Source organism: Athene cunicularia (assembly GCF_003259725.1).
Source record: "Athene cunicularia isolate RWA chromosome 13 unlocalized genomic scaffold, athCun1 chr13_part1, whole genome shotgun sequence".
NCBI classification, from domain to species: domain Eukaryota; kingdom Metazoa; phylum Chordata; class Aves; order Strigiformes; family Strigidae; genus Athene; species Athene cunicularia.
The window spans coordinates 6875624-6898329 of NW_020799117.1; the positions used below are offsets into that span (position 1 = coordinate 6875624).

At 38.9% G+C, this 22706-nt stretch overlaps 1 protein-coding gene across 2 annotated transcripts in view; it reads left to right on the forward strand.

Annotated features, from left to right (window-relative positions):
* Positions 1–22267, forward strand: part of G3BP1 (G3BP stress granule assembly factor 1) — a 24608-nt gene extending 2341 nt beyond the window's left edge. The window contains exons 2-12 of one of the 2 annotated variants that reach the window (XM_026858044.1): positions 12473–12586; positions 13837–13918; positions 14131–14304; positions 15171–15261; positions 15754–15847; positions 16228–16432; positions 17196–17297; positions 17899–18010; positions 18434–18559; positions 18647–18777; positions 21186–22267. In XM_026858044.1, the coding sequence (XP_026713845.1) occupies positions 12492–12586; positions 13837–13918; positions 14131–14304; positions 15171–15261; positions 15754–15847; positions 16228–16432; positions 17196–17297; positions 17899–18010; positions 18434–18559; positions 18647–18777; positions 21186–21392 (1419 nt within the window). In that variant the 5' untranslated portion in view covers positions 12473–12491 and the 3' untranslated portion in view covers positions 21393–22267. Of the gene's footprint in view, positions 1–12472; positions 12587–13836; positions 13919–14130; positions 14305–15170; positions 15262–15753; positions 15848–16227; positions 16433–17195; positions 17298–17898; positions 18011–18433; positions 18560–18646; positions 18778–21185 lie in introns of those variants that run through there. The other variant, XM_026858043.1, reaches the window with a different exon arrangement.
* Positions 22268–22706: the final 439 nt, after the last annotated feature.

Genomic DNA, 22706 nt, shown 5'->3' on the forward strand with positions numbered 1-22706 from the left:
GGCGGGGGCGAGGTGGGGGGGGGGGATCGGCTGTTCACGGGCCTTCATTGTGCGAGTCGAGATGTGGAGCTGCGAGCTTTGTTCTCGGCTTTGCAGACCGGTGTGCTTTCATCCGCTGGTTTGTTGGTTTGCTTTTTGGTGTTTTTTTTTTTGAGGAGGGTGGGGGTTAGGTATGAGACGACCCAAAGCCTGCCATGTAGCTGAGATAATCTCTCAATAGTTAGTTGTAGCTGTAGATTGAGGGAGTAATACCGGCTGCTCACATAGTGAGGTCGTCCGTGCCGGTGTATCAGATCGGAGGCGTCTCCCTGCTCTAACTTTATAGATGCTGGGAGTCATAATTCGGTCAGAAGGAGAGTGTGTATCTTACCCTTACTTACCGCATGACCTTGGCTGAATCCGAGATTAAGCCAAGATTTAAATGTGAACTAGTGCTTGTATGAAGACTTTCCAGCCTCTTGTAACGCCCTAGATATACTTGCTGGAGCAGCACCAGAGAAAAGGCTTCCATACATCTTTCAGGTACATTTTAGTCTCGATCTAGGTGATCTAATGTGTTACTAATTCTCAAGGCTTACCTGGTGACCTTTTATGTTAAGGGTTGCACACATACAATAAGTATGCTTTCTAAAGAAAATGATATATTTTTTTTTCACAATTGGTTGAAAGCAACATTTGCAGTAAGCCGCCATGTTTCCAGTGTATGCTATTTTTGTCTAGCCTGTGCTCTCGCAAGCCAGGAGTGACAGCTTTAGGAAATGTGGACACTGCTATCAAGCTCTGAAAGCTAATGCTTCCACGTGCCATAAATCAAATGTGGTGTGTGTGTTGGATTGTTTTTTAGCTAACAGGACTTTTTAGCTTGGTGCCCTAAAGAGAAGGGAGTGCAGAAGTTGACAGACAAAAACTGCTTTTTAAACCTTTTCTGAAATAATCCCTTTGACCAAGTTTTCATTTTCCTTATTCCCTCTCTGTACAGAATAAGCCAAATGATTTTCTTAAACAGTTCCGTGATACTTATGTGATACTGGTGGTGGCATGTTCATGTCCTGTGAACTGAACTTACCTTTTCCTGGGGTGTTTCAGTCAGTGTACTTAATGTTGTGAGTCTAGCTTTACAAAAAAAAAGCTTAATAGATGGAATATGTAGCTAAATTGAAAGCTGGCTCTAAATATATTTATATTTAAGGTTTTATATCCGAATAGTCACAGAGCATCTTTATGATGAAGATCTCTCAACTTTCTTGATAGCATCACATGTTCCAGGGACTAGTTTACCTGAAAGGTAATGTTAAAATATGCTAAAAAGTGTATTTATACAAAATCTGTTAGAAAAAGAATCAAGTCAACATTGGAACCTTTGCAAATGTGTATCCTATTTTTAAATGTAAGTCTTATTTTTAAAAAAAAAAATCATGTGTTCATCAGATGCTAAATAGTGGTCTCCAGTTCTTGTGTGAATTAGGCAACCACGTTTTTTTTTGCTAGGCTGTATTTTTTTTTTTATAAGTGCGAACTCCTTAAGTTGGGAAAACATGATTAAAGTTAAGGTAGAAGACCTGGTGGACAAGATTTCCTTTGTCTAGGTCAAGTGTAAACATCGGGTTCTTCTGTAGGGATTCTTTGCGTTTACAGTCAAAAGAAACAACAAAAACATATAAGAGGACTTGTTTGTCCTGTGACTATAAGATCACTGCTCTGCTGATACTCTTATGTTTAAAATTGAGATGTTAAAACTTAAAATCTTTATGCACCTGATAAAACAGCAGACTCTTTGTTGGTTGAGAAAGCTAGTGGGTTTTTTTTTTGGCTTGCAAATTGTGAGGGGAATATTTACAGCAGGAATACTTTTTAATGAAAGCAAAATAAAGCAAAGATGTTACTGTAAGTACATACTGGTATTTCTGTTTGTAACAGTAGTGCCTGTTGAGCACTCATAAGATTAGGGTAGATGGCCTGTTTGAGTTAGAAAATGTCTGAACTGATTATTCTAGTTTTTAATAGTAGAACCTGGGCCTTTTCATCTAAATAACGTGACAAATGAAGAATCACAGTAGAGCAGGGCCTTGGCAGCATGGTGCTAGCTGTGGTCTGCTGTACTTGAAAGAAACCAAAGGTGAAAGTGATAGTTGTGTCTAGAAGACTGGATACTTCTTTATAGGTGCCTGTGTAAAATCTCCAGAGTTGAAGTAGTTATGATCTTCTTGCTGAAACTGCTAATAGATAATCTGCAGCTACTTCATTGAGTAATATTTTTTTTTTTTTTAAAAGAGACAATTACAAAATCTGATCTTTAGCTACTTTAAAAGAATCCCTAAAACTTTGCAGGTGGTGAATGTTGCACTGGTCTGAGGTCCCCGTTTTGCTATATTAAGTCTGGACCTCTTCCAGAAGGACACAGCTGGTGGAGTACTGCTTTCAGAGCTAGAAGATTGTGAGCTGTCAGTTATATACAAATTATGAACCTGATTCTTTGCTGAGGCAAATGTGGATTACTGCATTCTAAAATACTGGTGGCCATCTCCCCTTTTCTTCTGCATTGCCCTGTACTGTTTTTTCTGCTATTAGGCTGACTTTCTCTTTTATTTTTAAGTGCCTAACAATGTAACGATACCATGATGGATCAGTCGTAAGTGCTAGGATCCAGTTGGTATATGAACATTTAGTTTTCTGTGGCTAAAATGCGTAGAGGTGAAGGAGTTGACTCTCTTTACACGTATCTGTTGCTTGGCATGCAGAAAGTATTTTGTTAAATCTTAATCCTGGTGATTTTTAATCCAAATGGGAGTGATATTGAATTTCACTGTAATGTCTGTGTAGCTAGGTGTTCTAATCTGCCTCTTCTGAGTAACTTTTGCTTTTCACTTTAAGAAGCTGCAGTGGAGCCAGATGGAAAAATTGCAGACCTAAGAGAAGACGACTGGACCTGCTGCCAACTTCATCGAGTTGTTGGAGCAGCTCTTGGATGTCAAAACAAAACCTGTTCTAATGGCAAAATCATAGTGTCTAAGTAGCTACATTATCATGAAGTGGTCTGGAGAGCATAAAGCTGGCTGTTATGTTTCATATTAAAAAAAAGTAAATGAGCCATTCAGACTAGCACTATCCTACCACCTTTTTGAATGAAATTTGCATGGCTAAAATATATTTTCACAGAAAAACATATCTTCTAATTGTATGGTAAATGAGGTTGGAATACGTCCAGTTAGAATTGAAAAAGTCTTTCACCCAGGTGTAGCAGAAAGCCTATTCAGGAAAATGTGATTTTAGCATTATTAAAAAAAAAAGTATAGGAATATTTCTGTGAATTCTTAAGGCTTTGTATTTTGAGTGAACTTGGATTTTCAAGAGGAGTTAATTTTGGACTTCTGTCAAATCACAAGGGCCATTTTTTTCTGTAATGCTAAATGCAACATAGCTATATTTTTGTGACTATATGAAGTGTTACTAGTTAGGCTTAGGACAGATCATCTTAGCTTAATGTTTCAGCAGGTCCCTCTACAGCAGCAGTCTTACCCTTTTTTAGTGGCAAGATTATTTTCAGTTTTTTGTCTATTGAACTGAAGCAGGATATGAGCAGCTCCCAGAACTGTTCTGATATAAAAAAAGAGAGGGGATGAGGCGTGTTCTATTCATTTTGGAGATGTTCACCTAAGATACCTACTTTCAGTGATTGAGAACTCTACTTCTGGAAATGCACAAAGGAATTTAAAGGAATTAGTGCATGTACGGACTATTGTGACTGTCTTGGGGGAACCTGTTATCTGAGGATGATCAAATGGACTATGTGTACTCTAAAAATAAAAAAAAATATTGACTGACCTGTATGCTGAGACCTATTGCAGGTGAAGTTGTCTCATGAAAAATCCCCAAATAGTGATTGAGCTTCAGGTTGTACTTCTGAGAATGTGCAAGTCTGTTTTTAATGGCAATGTCCTGCCACAGGAGGAATTTAGCAAGGTAGCTATCAATCCAGAGCTCTCTTGCCTCTTGGGCATCTAGAAGTACCAGAGATTAAGATGTTTAATTTGATTCTTTGGGTTTTTTTTTTTGTTTTAGTTTTAGGCAATAAAGCTTAAATAAAGGAACTTAAATTTGTGTGTTTAGTTCTAGAGCTTCTACCTTGCTTACTCTCTGTCAGTTCTGTGTAATGAGTAGGAAACTTCTGGTGACTTCTGGTGATTTGAGGGATGCAAAGTCAAAGTGAGACATCTGAGAATAGACAAAAATTTCACTTCCCCATCATAAATCTATAGTGTATTATTGAAACAAAAGTAAGTAATAAACTGTGTGTGAAACTTGATGTGCTGCTCTGTTTGTAACATAAGAAAGAACTTAGATATGTATCTTCTGAGTATTTTCCTTCTGTACAGCAGAACTTTCCAAAAAGTAATGCTGCATACCTGAACTGCAGTCTAAAGGGGAACTCCATGTATTTGGCTACTAAAAAGTGACCCTTGCTGGGTCGTAGGCATAGGGCAGCTGTTACAAACATTAACTTGGAATAAAACCTGTTTCTTGCTGCTACTTCTAAGCAAGAACTCAAATGCTTGTGCTGCTCTGCAGTAATGCTATCCTCCTCCTCCTCTTTGAATTGCTGGGGGTTTTTTGTTGCTGAATGGAAGTAATGATTGTGTGAGACAAAGTAGAAAATTGGAAGCAGTTTGAGACTGCTTTAAAAAGAAAGAAGAAAAAAAAAAACCCCAAACCCACACCAAAATAGGCCCTGCACTCAGGGAGAGCAAAGTGTTTTGAGGGGAGAATCCAAGAAAAACATCTTGATGAGAAGCTTTTATGATATAACTTACTTTTAATACCAGATTTTTAATACTGATCAGATTCTTTTTTCCTCCCCTCTTAAACAGGACCTAATTTACTGTTAGTTTTTGGACCATTATGCTCCTAACTACTACAGCAATAGTATATAGTATCTTTTTCCTTCCCCAGATGAGCATTCCTTACTGTACAGGTAGAGATGCTGGTCTCAACTACCTTAACTTGTGCTTTAGGTAGACTTTGCATTTTGTTTCTTTGCTTTTGAGGTTGATGCTCTAGAAATTATATTTCTCTGAAATGGTCACTGTTTCGTCAGATTCTGAATAATAGCAGTAGAAATCTTCAGTTTGTCTCTTGCTTTGCAGAGTTGAACAATACAATAAGTTCTTAATTTTGTCTGCAAACTGGCAGACTCCATCATATCCATCAACTTGTGGATCACACTTAGGTTTGTTAGCAAAAACACAGGCTGACTTCTAGAATGACAGCTCTGCTGTGATTCATGATTTGTTTATTTGTATTCTTACAGTGTTTAAAGGGCTGTGCATTGCTGCTGAGTAAGGCTTCCCATCTGCCACTGGCAAGCAGAGGGATTTTTCAGTACTAGCATGGGCAATGTTGAAGGCAGTCCTGAATTATTTTTTAATCTTGTAATGAAAATGTTTTTCTTGTGCTTAAATTTTGATTGATTGCTTGGGTACTTCAATTAGAAAGTAGTTAAGCTTCTAACTTGATTTTTCTTTCCCATTTGTTGGTGTAATGTCTAGCTTTTCTGTAATGCCCTTGGTGTGTCCCAGAGAGTTTCAGAAGGGGGTTCAGGTAATGCTCTGCCTTTCTTCAGTGTCGGGACAATTAAGTACAGAAAGCTGTTTGCCCAAGGATGCAGCATTCTGGTTGCTCCATGATTATTTTATTTTTTTTAGGATCCAGCTCCTTGTAACAACAAGCACCCTATAAACTTAAACACTGCCTGTCTTTGTAGGTTGTGTGGTTGTCATACAGTAGACACTAGTTTCTGTAGTGAATGGAGAAACGACTGTGTTAAGTTTGAGGATCCAGATCAATGTTTTAGGTGTTGGTTTTGAAGATTAATAAAGGCTTCTCTGTGTGATGTGTCTAGCACTTCACACTGCTCTGATCTCAGTTGGGGAGTGTCTGCTTCTGGATGTTTCTGTTGAATATGTGTATCTTACAGAATTTCTCAGTGTTTCCAGGAGATAACTAGTAAGAGTTGAATGCTTGTAACATCACAACTTGTTCCAGTTTGATCTTCAAATATTTCAATATTTATTGGATAAGTTACCCTGTTGCTTAGCTTTCAGGCTCTGACTTCCAAGTACCTTGCTGCTTGTGAAATATTGCTACCTTTAAGATAACTTTTCAGACAAAATATGTTCCCTCTGAGTCTGTCAGATACAAAAAAGTTGAACTGGTTGCAGGCAGGCAATTCTCTTTAATGGCTTCTGTATAAAATACAGGCTGTATTGCTGTGACACTGTTCCCTGTGACATTGTCTATTGCAGCATCCAGTGGGAGGCAAGTAAAAAGACCCTTTTTTTTTTTTAAAAGGAGACTACCGTTTTCAGACTTTGTTTGCCCACTTGATTTGAGGTGTTTTTTCAGCACTTAATTTAGCTTGATGTCAACAACGGGGTGGTCTTGGTTTTGGTGGGTTTTGTTTTTTTTGGGTTTTTTTCCTCCCGCAGATAGTTAAGTCTACTGAAATAAGAGGGGTATCTTACATCTTGGTGTATCTGGTATCTTGTAGTGTTTTAATTACACATTTCCTTGAAAAGGTTTAAATTACTCTGCTACTTGAGAGCAAGCTGGTGTAATAATATAAATCCCTGGTTGAGATGGGCACTGGAATTTGCCTAGTGATGCAAGTTTAGCTTGTCTGTGTTTCATTGTTCACTCTGTAATGTTTTGTATCTTAGTTCACACAGGTACCAGCTTCTCTCTTTTTTTTTTTTTTTTTTTTTTCTGGTTGTGTAAAATGCATGGGGAGTTGGAATTAAGTCAAATTGTTTTGCTTTTGTTTTAACTTTTAATCTGTATCATGCTTGTTGGAGACATATTAGGAGTCTTTGTCATGATTTGATTTGTACTGACTTATTTTTCTTTTGTCCAAAGCAGCACTAGTAACTGCTTCTAGTGGTTACTCCTTATAGATAAATGGTTTGTGTCTTTGAACAGTCTCACCTGTTGCTAGGCAACTTGGAGAAATCCCAAATGACGCTTAATTATGCAATCCTATTAACTATTGACCAGACCTTTAATGTCTAGCAAAATTGCTGTTTGCCAGTTTTGTAGTGTGATGTGCTTAGATGCAGATGCGACTTTTCTATGTGAGCTTCTCTGTTTGTTTTTTTTTTTAAGTTTTGAAAAAAGCCTTTTTATATTAAGGAATTAATTGATATCAAAATGAGGGAGTAGAGTTGCTTGAAAAGTTTGGCATTCTGATTTAAAGGGGAAGAATATCTTCGTCTGGGTAACACATCAATTGTACCATCAGAGTTGCTTTTGTATAGTTAGAGGTAAAATTGTAGAAATGAAAGATCTGTATTGTATTTCATAGGAGCTGATTAAGTTGTTGGAAACGCTGTAACAGCTCTGAGAATATCTTAGTTAAGCCTGCAATTAAAAGGGGGACACACATGCAACATGACTGTTTGGGTACTCTGTCAACTACTGATTTGTAGAGATAGGCAGGAATGTAGTATCGAATGGGTCACCTCATAGCACGTGAATAGCCCAAAGAGATAGTGTGAACTGCTACGGAGTTGTTCTCTGTATCTGCTGTGTAATATTCTAATCACACAGAACTATGTGTTGTAGTAACTCTGGATTTTTCTGAGACCGTTTCTTATATTGAAATGCCAGTCAAAAATACGGAAATGAAGATGGCAGAGAACAAAGGCATAAGGATGTTAAAAACAAACTATAGCCTGTTTAGAATATACTTCAATGTAAATTTTCCTTGTATTTCTGTTAGTACTGACATTTTCTTAACAAAATATGTTTAAAATTGCCACACATGTTAGGAAATGAAGTTTGGGATTTTCAGACTTCTGTGTTTTATTTCAGTGGAGTCTGGTCCTCTGGCTTGTTACATCAGGCTGAGCGGGTTCTGCAGTCACTGGTTGTCATGAGAGCCCGAACACTGGGATGTACATTAGAGAGAGACTTTTGTGTAGGAAGTCAAGTAGGAACAAAAATCAGACTTGTCTGATACATATCCCTTGTATCAACATACAAATTCCTTGTATGATTTGAAAAATTAAAAAAACAAAAATGGAAACAGCAGTGGTTAGTTCACTTTCACTGTGTAGCAATTTGAGAAAATACTAACCAGTGCTGGCTGTTGGGTGTCCTTTGAGTCTATTATTTTTCTGAATGCTAATACGCTAATAGGTTTTATGGACCTAAATCTGAATTTACTAATACAGATTTTACATAAATGGCTCTAATTTACATAACTGTACTTTAGAAATTCAGTGCCTGGCACTGATTTTCTGCCAAGTAGGAGCATTGTAACAGATGGTGGAATTTTCCACCAGCCAGGTGACAACCACTGTAAAGGAGATATTTGTCTTCCCCTAAGTCTCTTGGCTTAAGGAAAAGGCTCAGTTATATTGCAGAATTGTTCTAGTGTATTTGTTATAATTTGAATTATCCAATTTGCTTTACATATATGGAGTAATATGACTGCATCTTTATGAATAAATCTTAAATCACTGATTTTTCATCTTTTCCTGACAATTTTCACCCTTTTATCATTATCTCAATTGACACAAGAATGTGTGGATAAGTTTCTGTCAGGAGTAATGTAGTGACAGTTCAAGCATTTGGAAGTATTGTGCTCCATGCAGTAAAAATGCAGTATAAAATATTTGCAGTTATTTTTAGGTTGAGGAATAGTGGAGTTAAAAAATTGCTTATGAGTTGTAGGGAGAAAATACTCTCTCTGGAGATGCTTGGCTTCTATCATTCAGGTTGTGCTGGCTGGAGAACAAGAACAGATGGCAACTGGCAGTGTAGCAGCAGGTGCAGCAGGAGTAAAAACAGATTGTTGTCCTCTGATTAGGTCACGTAAAGGTTTTTCCCATTTTTTTTGCAGATCCGCTTAATGAGAATTGGGCACTCTGCTATTCCTCTTTCCATGTTAAGAGTTAGTTCTGATTGATATTTTTTTCACCCTTAGTGAAAAAGTAGGGAAATCCTTTGATTATTTAAAAAAAATTTTTTTTAGGCTGTAAATATGACAGACATAATCAGCACAAGCCAATTCACTTTCGGTATGTCTTCAGTACCGCATTGGGACAGCTCACAACAGCATTTAAGATGAGGTGGTAGTGGGTTAACACAGGTGAGGACTCTTATCACTGAAAAAAATCTGAAAGAGCTTTTGGTGAAGGAGCTGTTGAGATTTAAGTGCTACAGGTTTACCTGTTTACCATTATTCGAGGATGTCAAGCTTTGTACATTCATATTCTAGAAGCAATTGAAAATAATTCTCAAAAGAACCTGATTCAGCACTTAATAGAATTGAGTAGAAAATGTGCTTATTGGCATCCATAGGAATAAGCTTGAATTCCAGGGGAAAGTAGTTTTTACAAAGAAATGAAATGCACCCCCTGTGCATTCCCTATACCCCCACCCAAAAAAAAAAAAAAAAAAAAAAAAAAAAAAAAAAAAGGAAGAGTATATAAGCAACATGTCTATGCTCTTTATATAGAGCTTTTGTCATGCTCCAAATGGTGATCTTGGGGGATGTGATAGGACTGGCTTTCTAACTGTAAACTCCCAGCCCAGAGACAAACTTTTAAACTGTTGTGGAGCAGTTAAGTCTTGCATTGTCAGTTAAGCCATTTGGATCTAAAAGTGTGAGAGTCCTGTTTTGTCTGTCATTTCTACTCCCACTGTTTTAGGGTCGTCCTGCCCCTTGTATTAATAGAACTTCACGACTGCTTGACATGAAACAAAGCTAAATGAGGAAATCGGCAGTGGTCCCACAATTTAGCCTTTCTTTATGTGTTTTTTCTTATCCTCTGATAATATTTTGTGGGGATCTAATTTAACACGCACTAGAAAGCTAAGAAGTTCATATCTGTAAAGATTTTTTTTTTTGTCACTTCAGACTGTGCTCAGTCTTGGACGTCTGTATCTCTAATACATTATGCTTACATTTCAAAGGCTTCTTCAAAACCACAGATACTGGGAACTTTCTAAAATGAAATCAGTCTGCAGAATCTGAGCGCTTCTGCGGGCCAGACCCAACCATGGAATATCACTTTCTGCATGGTTAGCTATTGAAAACATCCTCGAACGACCAAAAGCTTCTGAATGTATTGAAAAGCCTTTTTCAGCTCTAGGTCATGTTTGGTGTTATCCTTTCTGGGCATTATCGTGTAATATTTCCTAGTATGGTGGTGATACACATGCTTCCTACTGAAGGAGCAGGAGCTTGTGTGTAACATGTCTGGAGCCTGACAGATCTTTCTCCCTTGTGTTTAAACTTACAAAAAGTGCATTTAAAAACCAGAGTGGGCAGACTTTGTGTTTATTTTAAACTTTAAAAGTGAAAAAAAATGTGTGTATGGTTGTGTTAGAAGTAGAGCAAAACACATCAATGTATGCAAAACTACAGCAATTCCTGTTGTCATATTAATAGCATTCTAGTTATATCTTCTATTTTGAACCTTAATCTGTGTATCTCCCAGGATAGGAATTTGTGTACTGTGTCTCCAACAAAGCTGGCTGCAGTGCATGCTGACCATTGCTGGGGGGTTGGGTGTGATCACATCCTCAAATATATTAGCTGTCATGTTCTGCCAGTGTGGTTAAACATTGCCTTGTGTCTTTTGATTACAGTATTTTTGAGATAGGGAATTTGCTGGGTTGGTTTGGACTTAGTTTTATGTAAAATACTGGCTTGCGTGTTGTCTTTTTTTTTGGTATGTTCTTCTCTTTGGGGTTTGGAGCTTCTGTTTTGCCTTCCTGGTACATCCAGCAGTGGGGTTGTAACTTCCTTTGCAGGCCTATCTATGGTAGGCATTTGAAACTGTCACTGTAATAACACTAACCTGGTAGGTCACCTCTGTCTTTTGAAGCCATAGTCCATTGTCTGTTCTTAACACTTAAAGGCCGCCTACTCTGAAATACAGCAAATGTAATGGAAGTGTCAGATAAGATCCTTGGATGAACTGGATCAAGGCTTAGTACAAGTACATGGGAGAGACAGTCTGTTTTTCTTTTCCTCTTGCTTTGTTGAGATGATATTTGTGGGCAAATCTGTTTATCCAGGACACAGGATGCTGTTAACTGCCTAGGCATGAACTTTGTGGACTCCATCTGGATTAGTCTGTGCTAGAGGACCACTTAGATTGAGTTGTTTTTTGTTTTTTGTTTTTTTGATATTGCCACTTCTTGAAGCTATTTGTAGTTGTGCAGTCTTAAATAAAAGCAGATAGCTAAATAATGACTCCTGAATTGTTCTTTAGAAGGCTCAGGTTAGTGGTGTGTAGATATTGATTTGCACAACACACCTGAAATATGTACATATTGAATTTTCAATACCATTTGTTTGGGAAAGTGTTGTGTAGGGGAAGGGATAGTGGGGAGAAGGTTCCTTCAGCAGCTACATGTGGTCTTTTAATGCCATCTTCGTTGACATCTGCTCGACTCACTGCAGATAGCACTTTCACTAGCTCTTTAGCTACTCTCAGCACTTCAGGGCCTGAATAGTTGAAGGAAAATTAGCTATCATATGTAGTTCTGCTACCTGTTGGTACAACTGAGTATGAAGCAGAAAATCTACTTTCGTTTCTATATTAGGGAGCAACAATATGCTCTGCTATTGGTGGTTTTCCCTACCAGTTCGAACCTGTCTTGTATGAGTTTAAACAGTGTGTATGAATATTTGAAAGCAAGAAAACCCAGGAATGTGCTTTGGTTTTGACTGACGTGGACTGAAGATAGACATACTGTGTAATCTACCTGCAAAGACTTTATTTTTGTAATTTACAGATCCATGGAATTTAGGCAGCAGGTACCTAGATCGATTTGTCCCTGGGTATGGGTGGTGCTGTTCATTTGACTGATCTGGATTTAAGTGAGAAGTGACTTGCTGAGTTTGGTGTAAACAAGGGAAGACCAGCATGCATTGTCTGTAGCATAGTAATTTTGATATAATCCAATATTCTTCTACAGTGCTTGTCACTCCAAAGCAAGGAGTGCTGTGCTGCTGATAAAAATAGATTGGACTTTTTCTGACCTTTTAAAAATGCCCCTAATACACTAGCACAGGCTTTGCTGTGGAACATCTGACTTTTAATACTGATTGTGAAGCCAAGTGAGGTAAGTAGAACTTGGATCGACTGTAAATGACTTAGCCACTTAGTAAATCCTCTTGAACCATGCTTGCTACCCGCTTTTCACTGAGAGCATGGAGGATGGTTAAATGCTGGTATGTTATGAGGTAATCTCCCTCTGTCACCACTGGTTTGGTATCCAGTGGCCCTCAGCACCAAAGACTGATGACTCTGAAAACACATTGGTTAAACTGCTTACTGTGGTAAAACAGCTAATGGGTTTTGGTGCGTGCTTTCTACTGTGATTATGTGGCTTATGCTATCGGTATGTGAACAGCAATGTGAAGTGCTCATGTTTAACGAAGCTTTTGATTTTTCCATAGTTTTCAGTTGACCAAAGAAATGGTGATGGAGAAGCCAAGTCCCCTGCTGGTCGGGCGGGAATTTGTGAGGCAGTACTATACTCTGCTGAACCAGGCACCCGACTATTTGCACAGGTAAAGCTCTGCTTCACTTCAGTCTATCTTTTGGTGTAAATTTTTTAATTTGCATGTTAATATTGGTGAATAAGCTTATTACCACGTGGCTTGCTGAATTTGGACACTCAAATCTGTTTTACTCAAGACAGACTTGAGTGAAGTTTGCTTTCAGTTTTGATCAGCTGGGTTAAAACATGGATAACAAAGATTACAGGCATTCTTTAAATATGTGTGTTCTGGTTGTTAGAAATGCTGTTGGACATGTATTCTAATCAAAAAGAAAAACATAAGTCAAAATGTGTTGCTAATTCTGGTTGTAATCAGTATAAATGAAAGTTGGATAAATGTCATTTAGTTACGAATATTTGTAGTTTTATCTTGATACAGTATCCCCTGACTAGGGGAAGAATGTTGAAAATTATGTATGCTTGTATATTAGTATATCTCAGCAGCCATACCAGCAGCTCTTTTTTAAAGGAAAATCAGAGAAATTATGAATGAGCAGCAAACTACAATCTGTTATTTAAACAAATCGGTCCTGTTTGATTTGGCAGGTATCCTACATTGCTAGAACTAACCTCATTTTTGAAGATATGCTTTGTTTTGCTGTACTTTGAGTAGCTAGACAAACAATTTCTGAAACTTTCCTTCTTCCAATCTCAGGAACACTTATTCAGAGTATTCCTCCACTGAGGTGGACAGCAGACCTTGTCTGTTTGGGTCAGAGGAAGACTTACAGTGTGCCATGGAATTCAATTCTAGCCTTTTATCTGCTGGCAGAATGCAGTCCCATGATGTTTATGACATTTTAGCTTGTAGTCCCCGAGTTATAAAATGGAAGATTTACCTGCAATACTTTTTTTGGTGTAGATGAACAAAAAAATACCATTGTTCCTTGCTCAGGCTTTAAACTAGAACTTGAGGGGAAGCCTTCAGCATCTTGGGTGTTCAGGGTATTATGTTGCTTTAGGGACTCTGCAGAGAAAAGGGGAGCTGGATGATCTAATCCCATCCTCCTGTTAGTGCTTGGGTATCTGACATATCTGAACTCTACAGTTTACACAGGAGAACTTTTGTGTTTTCCCTTTCGATCAAATTCCCCCCCTGCCTGCCAATTTCTAACAGGATTATTGAATTGTATGGCCATATTCCAAATAATTTAGACAGAAAACTTGCTTGAGAGTATATTGTTCATAGTGCACTCTGATGTATGGGATCAGTGTTCTTGCATAAACAAAACTTAGTGTTAAAATACTTCTTTCCAACAGGTTTTACGGAAAGAACTCTTCCTATGTCCATGGTGGCTTGGATTCCAATGGAAAACCAGCTGATGCAGTCTATGGACAGTCGGTAAGTACCTAAACTTAGTGGTTTTGCCTTTTTTCTCACCTTTGTGGTTGAGAAGAGGTACATACCTGTGATCCATCCCCCTTTGTCCAAGTGCTTTTCTGGAGTTAGGGGATATATGATGAAATAGTGTTTTATGGTTTTGCTTTCTTTGAAAGCTGCTACCTTAGCAGGAATGGCTTCTGCAGCATAACCTGTATACTGTTCTTTCACAGGATATCCACAAGAAGGTGCTGTCACTAAACTTTAAGGATTGCCACACAAAGATTCGTCATGTGGATGCCCATGCAACTCTCAATGATGGTGTTGTAGTCCAAGTGATGGGAGAACTCTCCAATAACATGCAGCCTGTGCGCAGATTCATGCAAACATTTGTACTTGCACCTGAGGTATGCTGCATTGAGTGCTAGTGTTGTTATAGTGCTTCTAGTTTCATGTCAGGATTAATGAGGCCTGTCTGGTTTAGTGTTGGAGTCTGAATGGTTAGACTGGGAAGGTAGTTTGCCACAGAATTCAGCAGTAATGGTCTGCAAATTCCTTAGAAAGTTACACCACTTCTGTATGGTCATATGTTAACCCTGGAACCCTGGAAATCAGTTACAGGGCTTTTTTTTAGGATATTTACAGTTGTAAATATCCTAACTTTTGGCTACTAGGTATCTGCAATGCATATATTTGCTTAAGCATTTGGAAGTTATTTTATCTTTGATTTGCCCTCATAGTAACTGATCCTTTTACTGTAAAGAACTAGTAGAAAGAGGAAAATGCTTCCTGTCATTGAAGACACGGGTTCCAGACTTTCTTCTTGTATTTGAGCATTTGAGGTGGCTTTTTTAATAGACACGTTTTTGAACAAAATCAGTTCACATGATTGAAAATGATAGTGAAAAAGGTGTATTGCAACATCACTTTATTTTTCAGTTTGACTTAGAGCTAAGAATGGATACTTTAGACCCCAGGAAGTTCTTACTCCTGCTTTTTCAGTGTTGTGAGCTATTGGAATTAAAAGCACTACTATGATTTCTTTGTCCGTTTTTCCAGGCATACTTGCCTTGCTAGTGTGATCTATCTTCCTCCTGCCCCACGCCTTCCCCTGCCTCCAGTAACACCCATTTTGTTGAAGGAGGCTAGTTTGGATGTATCTTGTGTGGGAAGGATGATTTGCTCCAGCTGTTCTTGTTTTCTCATTATTTCAGTTTTTACACTACTGCAATTGATGTAGCTGACATGGTTCCTCCCTTTGATTTGTTTCCAGGGTTCTGTTGCAAACAAGTTTTATGTCCACAATGATATCTTCCGCTACCAAGATGAGGTTTTTGGTGACTCTGACACTGAGCCTCCAGAGGGTGAGTAGTATGAATTTTTGGATGGTTCTACTGGTATTTGTTTCTGGGTCTACACCAACACTCTGTTCTGAGACCAGAGGATATCTTGCTGGAGAAGGCAGATAAGCATTAAACTTCGTGTTCTTCCAAGTTTTTTCCTTGCCTGTAGTTTCCTTTCACTCCAGCAATGAACTATGACATGCAGGTGATTGTTATTTTTCTGTATCCTATTAAAAGAAAAGTAAGACTTATTTTATCAGTCATGGTCAGATTTGTAGGCTATAAATCTGCTTCTCTGAAGGATTTGGAACATACAGTTTGACCTTGGTCAAAATGGAGTAATTGAAGTGATAACAGAAGTATAAGGAAATATTCCATGTCACATCTTGATAGTGCTTCCCATGTGCTCTTCGGCAGACACTTCACCTACATGCTGGGAAAGGTGATGCCTTGCATTTGAAACAAGTACTAAAGATGCGTGTGGTGTGTTTTTCCTTTCCTAACTTCATTTAGAATCAGAGGAGGAAGGGGAGGAACCTGAGGAAAGACAGCAGACGCCTGAGGCTGTTCCTGATGATTCTGGTGCTTATTACGAGCAGGCTGTCAGGTAATAATAGTATCTTAGTAGATGAAGTCAGGTGTTGTGTAATACAGACTGCTTGTAGAACAAATCAAATTAATTTATTGCTACTCATGATTTTCCTCTTTGGCAGTCAAAAGACTTTTGTTTATTGGGCAGCTGAAACTGAAGTGCTGTTAGACTGCATTTTCAGCAGATGTAATGCTTTGGCTGCTCTATAGTATAACAGTGTGAAACTTGCAGCCCTGTGCAGTGTGGCCTTAATCTAGACAGATTAGCCTTGTTGTTTCTCTTGAATGCAACGTGTCTGACTTCTGTATTGGACAAATAGCATTCCTTACTACCAAGTAATAGAATCAAATACAATACCACCTCTTTTCTTTGATTTTTGTGGTGCTGTATAATAGCAATGACATTGAGGAACACCTGGAAGAGACGACTGCAGAGGCAGAGCCTGAGCCAGAGCCAGAGCCTGAACAGGAGCCTGAACCAGAGGTGCAAGAAGAAAAATCTGAGCCGGTATTAGAGGAGTCAGCTCCAGAAGAGACCGTGGAAAAGAGTCCTTCTCCAGCTCCTGCTGATCCAACTCCTGCAGTGCAAGAGGACTCCAGGGTAATGATGGTGGATGGCTATTTTCTATGATGTGGTGGTTTCATAAGTATGTTTGATTTTCCTGTTAATTCTGTAGAGTGTGATCCTCTCTGGCAAGAGGAAAAATACCTGGAATTAGAAGTGTTTACGTGCTCTATAAGCCCCCCTCCTCAAATTACTCTTTTCATGACCAGTTGCCTCCTTCCCATTAGTTCCTATACAATAACAGGTAGTTAAAATTCTAGTTGTAAAATTAATTGGTTAAAATACCAGGAGCTGAGGCAAGCCTTTGTATATTTGGTAGGTAGGGGAATGGTGGCAGCAGTGAGAGGCTCAAATTGTTTGTAAACAGTTGCTGAAATTCTGAACAGACTGCAATCAACAGACTGCATTGGGAAAATGGGTGAACTGTGATTTTATTTCTACCTGGAGTTTTTTGTCCCTTTTCAGCAATAAGGGAGGCAAAAGTGGACAAATGGGTATTCAGGAAACCAGTACTTCAGTTAACCTTGATGTTATGCTTGATTTTAGGTCGCTGTTGTGTCCTATTTCAACTCTATGTAGAATGTAGAGATAGGGTGGAAGTGTGACTCCGTTCTCATTATACTTAAGTCCTTTGAATTTAAATGTTTGAAGGAAGTTGTGAGGAAACTGCTAGTGGCTGGACAGGGAATTTCAAGGACAGATTAAATTTAGTTAATGGTATCCTGTGTCTTATGTACTATCAAAAATATATTTCAGAAGGATAAAAGCATCTGGAGTTATGATCTTTTTTTTTTTTAAGACATTTTCCTGGGCATCAGTAACCAGTAAGAACCTCCCTCCCAGTGGAGCTGTTCCAGTATCAGGAATACCACCTCATGTTGTGAAAGTACCGGTCTCACAGGTATGAATCCGGCACCTAGAGAAGTTTTAAGTGCTCAATGAGCTGACAGTAAACTGAGGTGGGGAAGAACAGAGTGAAATCTGCTTGCTTATGATCTGAATTCTCAGACTCCAAAGACTTTTCCTGATATTCATAAAAATGTTTTTTCTTGGCTTTTTGGTTGAGAGAATTGTTTCTCATGGAGGAAAACCAGGGAGTGTTCATGCAAGTGCTGGATGTATCTGTCATCTAAAATGATTGCACCCTCTTAACAAGAGGCAACTTTTCTTTTTCCACTGCCTATTTGTGAATGAGGTTTTGTCATGAATGAGTTTGTGTAATACAGTCTGTGTAACTGCCACTGCACTTTGGGCAGACACACTTTATCGTACAGAACAGTGAATGGGGTTATTGAAATTCTGACTTGAAGTGACATGTTTGCTTTTAGCATATAAGCTAACGTGCACTAACATGCATCTTAGTGCCAGTGAAAAGAATTAATGACTTTTTTTCCTGAATTTTCAGTCTACTTTATCAACAGCTTGATAGTGAGCTCTTAAAAGCTGAACCCTACTGCTGGGTCTGATTCTTTCCTGTTAACTCCCTTTTTGAATTTATACAGCCCCGCCCTGAGGCAAAGCCTGAATCTCAGACCCCACCTCAGAGACCTCAGAGGGATCAGCGAGTGAGGGAGCAGCGAGCAAGCATCCCACCACAGAGGGGTCCTAGACCAAGTAAGAGAAGCTACAAAGAGTAAACCGTTTTCTGCTATTTGGTCTTGGGGAAGCAATATGATGACTAAAGCTTTTAAAATCTCATTAATTTTGTCAGTAAGCAAATTATTTCTACTTTTGTGGATATGGTTATTTTAGATGATCTTGGTCTGAATGTCTGTCAAGCTTCAGAGCTGAATTTCACTAGCATTCTGTTGAACCGTCTAGGTTTCTACTCAAGTGTTTGGCTTCAGTCAGGCGATAAAAAGCAAACAGTTACAAACCTGTTAGTGTAGAATGCTTACCTTTTTTATATATGAATGGATAAATAGAGTGTAAATTCTCATTATCTTATAAGGTGCTAATTCTGACCATGGCTTGGTTTTTTTATTAGTTGGGAGACTGTCTTTTTTTCTTTAAACAAGTTTAAATTTTCTTTTCAAGTTCGTGAGGGTGAACAAGGCGATGTGGAAACTAGACGGATTGTGAGATACCCAGACAGTCATCAGCTGTTTGTTGGGAACCTTCCCCATGATGTGGATAAAACTGAACTTAAAGACTTCTTCCAAAGTAAGTTAGTTGCTTTGCTATGCTTCCAGGGTTTGGGGGTTGTAGCCATAAGCGTGGTCGACAGAGCATTCTAATGTATGACCCAAGAACTTGGCTTTTCTCTTGCAGGCTATGGCAATGTTGTTGAACTCCGCATCAACAGTGGTGGAAAGCTCCCCAACTTTGGGTTTGTGGTGTTTGATGATCCTGAACCAGTTCAGAAGATCCTTAGCAGCAGGGTAAATAAACTTAGTCAGTGGTTTTTGGTCTGTTAATAACAGGCAGTGTTTTTCAGATTACTCTTAACAAGAAAAGATTCTACCTTTGGGCTTTCTTGAGCATATTAAAGTAGGTGTCATGTCTTTCCCTCCTATTACCAAGGCTTGTGCAGCATTTTGTACAGATTGGACCTTTTGTCATTAGCTTGTAACAACTTAGGTGAACATGAATTTATTCATTGTAGAGCCTTTTTCTAATGGGAAGTTGTTGAGCTCTACCAAGGAAGCATGTAAATAGTTTTCAGGAAGGCAAAATAGTCTTAACTGTGTAGACAAGTACAATCTTCTTTGTCAAAGAGCTTGCGAAGAGGAGGTTGAAAGGGAGAAGCTATACTAGTGTGCATGTTGAAAAGGATTTCTGCTAACAAAGGCAGGAGGTCCCTGCTCAGCTTGTTAGCAGTGGTTGCTAATGTGAAATGTGCACCCCGTGACTGTATAGTGTGGTGGTAGGCAGTGAATCTGGATGCACCGTAACGGCTGTGCAGTGTTCTTACTTACAGCTTAGCTCTTCACCAGACAGGGACATCCTTTTTTTCTTTATTTCCTTACTGTACAGCAGTATTGCCAGTATAATTTCTGTTCTTAAAGTGAAGGTAACTTTGCAGATTTTTAAGCCTTGAGTTTAAGTCCCAGTTTGGAATATTTCATGTGGCAGGACACCTTTAGTTGTGGGATGCTGGCAGCACTGGTGGCGATGCTTGATGAGTTAGTGCACATGAAGCCCAGCAGCCCTAGAACTCTTGCAGGGAGCTGGCAATTCAAGATTGGAATGCTGACAGAGATACTTACTTAAGTGGCAGTTCCAGTGTGGTCTAGGGTAAAGTCAAAAGTGATTTGAAACCAGTGCTAAAAGTAGGTTGAGTAAATCTGGTTGACTTTGGTCTGAATTGGTGTGGGAACAAGTAGTACAGTGGCAGTGGGTCCTTAGACCATTTCTTAGCTTCAAGCAATAGACGAACACCTTCAGCAGTGACTTAAATTTGCATGTTTGAGTTTTTGCTGAAGCAAACTAGAAATGTTCACTCGAGTTCCCTTGCAGTTGTGGGGGTATAACTAAGAGCTGAATGCCAGACTTCATGTCCAGGGAATACTGAAGGTGCACTCAGCTGGGGAATTTGTGGCCTCTGTTTACTTGTTCAGCTGTGCCACTCTGTAATGGAGAGTGGATGCTGGTTTCCAAGTTAGACTTTGAATGTCTAATAGTTGGTGCACTCAGAGTATTGTTTCTGCAAGCCCATGTAAATGTTGAAGATATAATGGATGAGCATGGTTTTCTGGAATAAGACTTTTTATGTATAACTAAAGTCCTGTAGAAGCAGTTTAACATACCTCCTAGCCTGCTTTGAACAGCACTAAATTCTGTTTGTAGTATCCACTGTGTGAAATATTTTGCAGATGGGTCCAGTACTTTGAGCAAATGTATGTCCTGAAACAGTAAGGACTCTTTTCAGGATGAGCTTTGCTCTAAATGAGTGTTAAAAGCTTTGATAGACTCTTAGCCAGTAAAACTAAACCTGATGTCTGCTGCCTGATGTGAAATGTGGGAGTTTACACTGGATTTGGTAATAATGCTGTAACATGATGCTTCGATCTTTGTCCAGCATAGCTGATGGCTAGAGGAGGGCAATGTGCTTAGATCTGTTCTGCCTCTGTAGTCAGCTCAGTAGAAGTGAGTGGCTAGTCTTTCCATCTGATGAGAAAGCATTGTGCCTGGGCCAAGGATGGATCATCTTTTTCATGTTCTTGTTTATGCACCTGCAGCAATAATTTGAAACAAGTGAGTCCTTGTTCCTGTAGTTTGTGAATTCTTGCAGACTTCAGCTTTTTGTCTAGTGAGGTTTGTGGGAAACCTCACTGAAGCAAGAGCAGAGAGGAGCAGAGCTGCAACATCCCACACAAATGACGGCTTGTTGCTGCAGTTCAAAAAAAATAGAACTTGACCTAAGAGAAAAACTTCACTGGCCTGTATAGGAAGGTGGTGGCAGAGAGGATCTGATGTTCTTCAGGCCATAACAAAAATCAGCTGGGACTCTGCATGGTGTCAGACTGAATTGCCATGTATTAATGGAAGGTTACTGTTAATAGTTCAATTCCTTTTCTAAAAGGTGTCAGAATGTTAAATGTTAAGCCTGAGACTGCTTTTCAGGTGTCACATCTCTTTTTTTTTTTTTTTTATTAATATCTTCTCCATTAAAGCCACTGACTGGATGCATAGTTTGACTATCACCTTTTTCTAGTAACCAATCATAAACCACTTCAGTTTTCTTTCATGTAGAGGAGGATATGAGACAAGGTTGCAGAAATCTGCTTGACGTTGAAGAGTTACTGGTGAGTCATTAATGAAAGTACCTTTTCTGTTTTTGTTGCAGCCCATCATGTTCAGGGGAGAGGTGCGCCTGAATGTGGAGGAGAAGAAAACACGAGCTGCCAGGGAGGGTGACCGCAGAGATAACAGACCACGTGGACCTGGAGGCACTCGTGGGGGGCTGGGAGGTGGGATTCGAGGGCCTCCGCGTGGAGGAATGTCCCAGAAGCCAGGATTTGGAGCTGGAAGGGGGATCGGGCAACGCCAGTGAATGCATCACGGATGTTGACATGGTGGCGCAAACCCTTTTTCCTGCAGATTTGTGAATTTCAGCCTTGGGTATCTTGGAATGTGGCCCTAGCCTGTATAGACTGCTACGTTTGATACTATTTTGGCCCCTTTTTGTTTGTGTTATGGTTTTGTGATTTTTTTTTTTCTAGTCCTTGTCCCAGATTCCAGCTTTGTGGAACAACGTTTTAGGAAAAGTGGATTTTAAAAAGAAAAGAACTGATTTTTCTTGTTCACCTCAAACTTACGGACTGGATTTTTTTGGTACCGGTGGTTTCTCCTAAAGGAATGTCTCTTTTTTTTCTTCTTTTTTTTTTTTTTCTCCCACCCTTTCTACTGAATTTGGGTGCGTTTCAGTCAGTGGAATAATATTTCACGTGCATGCGTTCAAGAGCCTGTAGGAAAGCATAGTACTTGACAAGTATTTCAAGGGCAGAAAAACAAAACTATTGATTTATTCTTTAAGGGTCATATGAACAGCCTCTGGTCCGGAGATATTGCCACTTGAAAAATTGACATTCACCTTTCCCTTTGTGGCGCTGTAAAGTGGAATAATGGGTATCTGTAAAATCTTTTTTCTTTTGATACATGATCACGGAAAGGAATTCGAACTACTGTTTTACCACTTTAAAATTTTGGATTGTGGGATAGGTTTTAAATGTCTAGAACTTGACTCTTAAAACACTTTTCCTGAACTTGTGAAATTTTTTATTGAAATAGGGAGTTTTTTTCATGTTTAGTTTGTATTTGTATAAAAAAAAAAAGCAAAATTGTTGTGCCTTCTATTTATCTCTCATTCCAGTCTTGGCAAATTGTTTAAAAAAAAAAAATAAAAAAGGTCTAGATTTGCTTTATCAAGTTAAGAGTATGTTGGAGTTTTTCCAAGGGGAAGAGGTTTTTCAGTCATTAGGTTTACTAGGTAGAGGTGGTTATAGCTGAAGTTTTTAATACCTTCTGTTCATCAGTTTGGCTGATTTAAATAACTGAAAACAAGTACTTTTTGGATGTAGAAATTTAATAAGATTGATTTGTGGCTGGGCAGGCCCCATTACAATTGTTGCAAAACTACAGCCAAAGCAGAAATACCTCTGTCACGTCCTTTACAGTTCAAACTGCAGTATGTTATAGAGTCATTTTTGCAGTTTTAGGCATTAATTTCATCCCTGCTTCTGCCAGTCCTGAAGTGGATGGATGCCATTTTTGTCAGAAGTGCAAAAGGTGCCTGTATGCCCTGGTGTTAAGAAAGATGTTGAGTTCTCTCTGCTGCTTCTGAAAGGTGAAACAAAATAAAAAAACT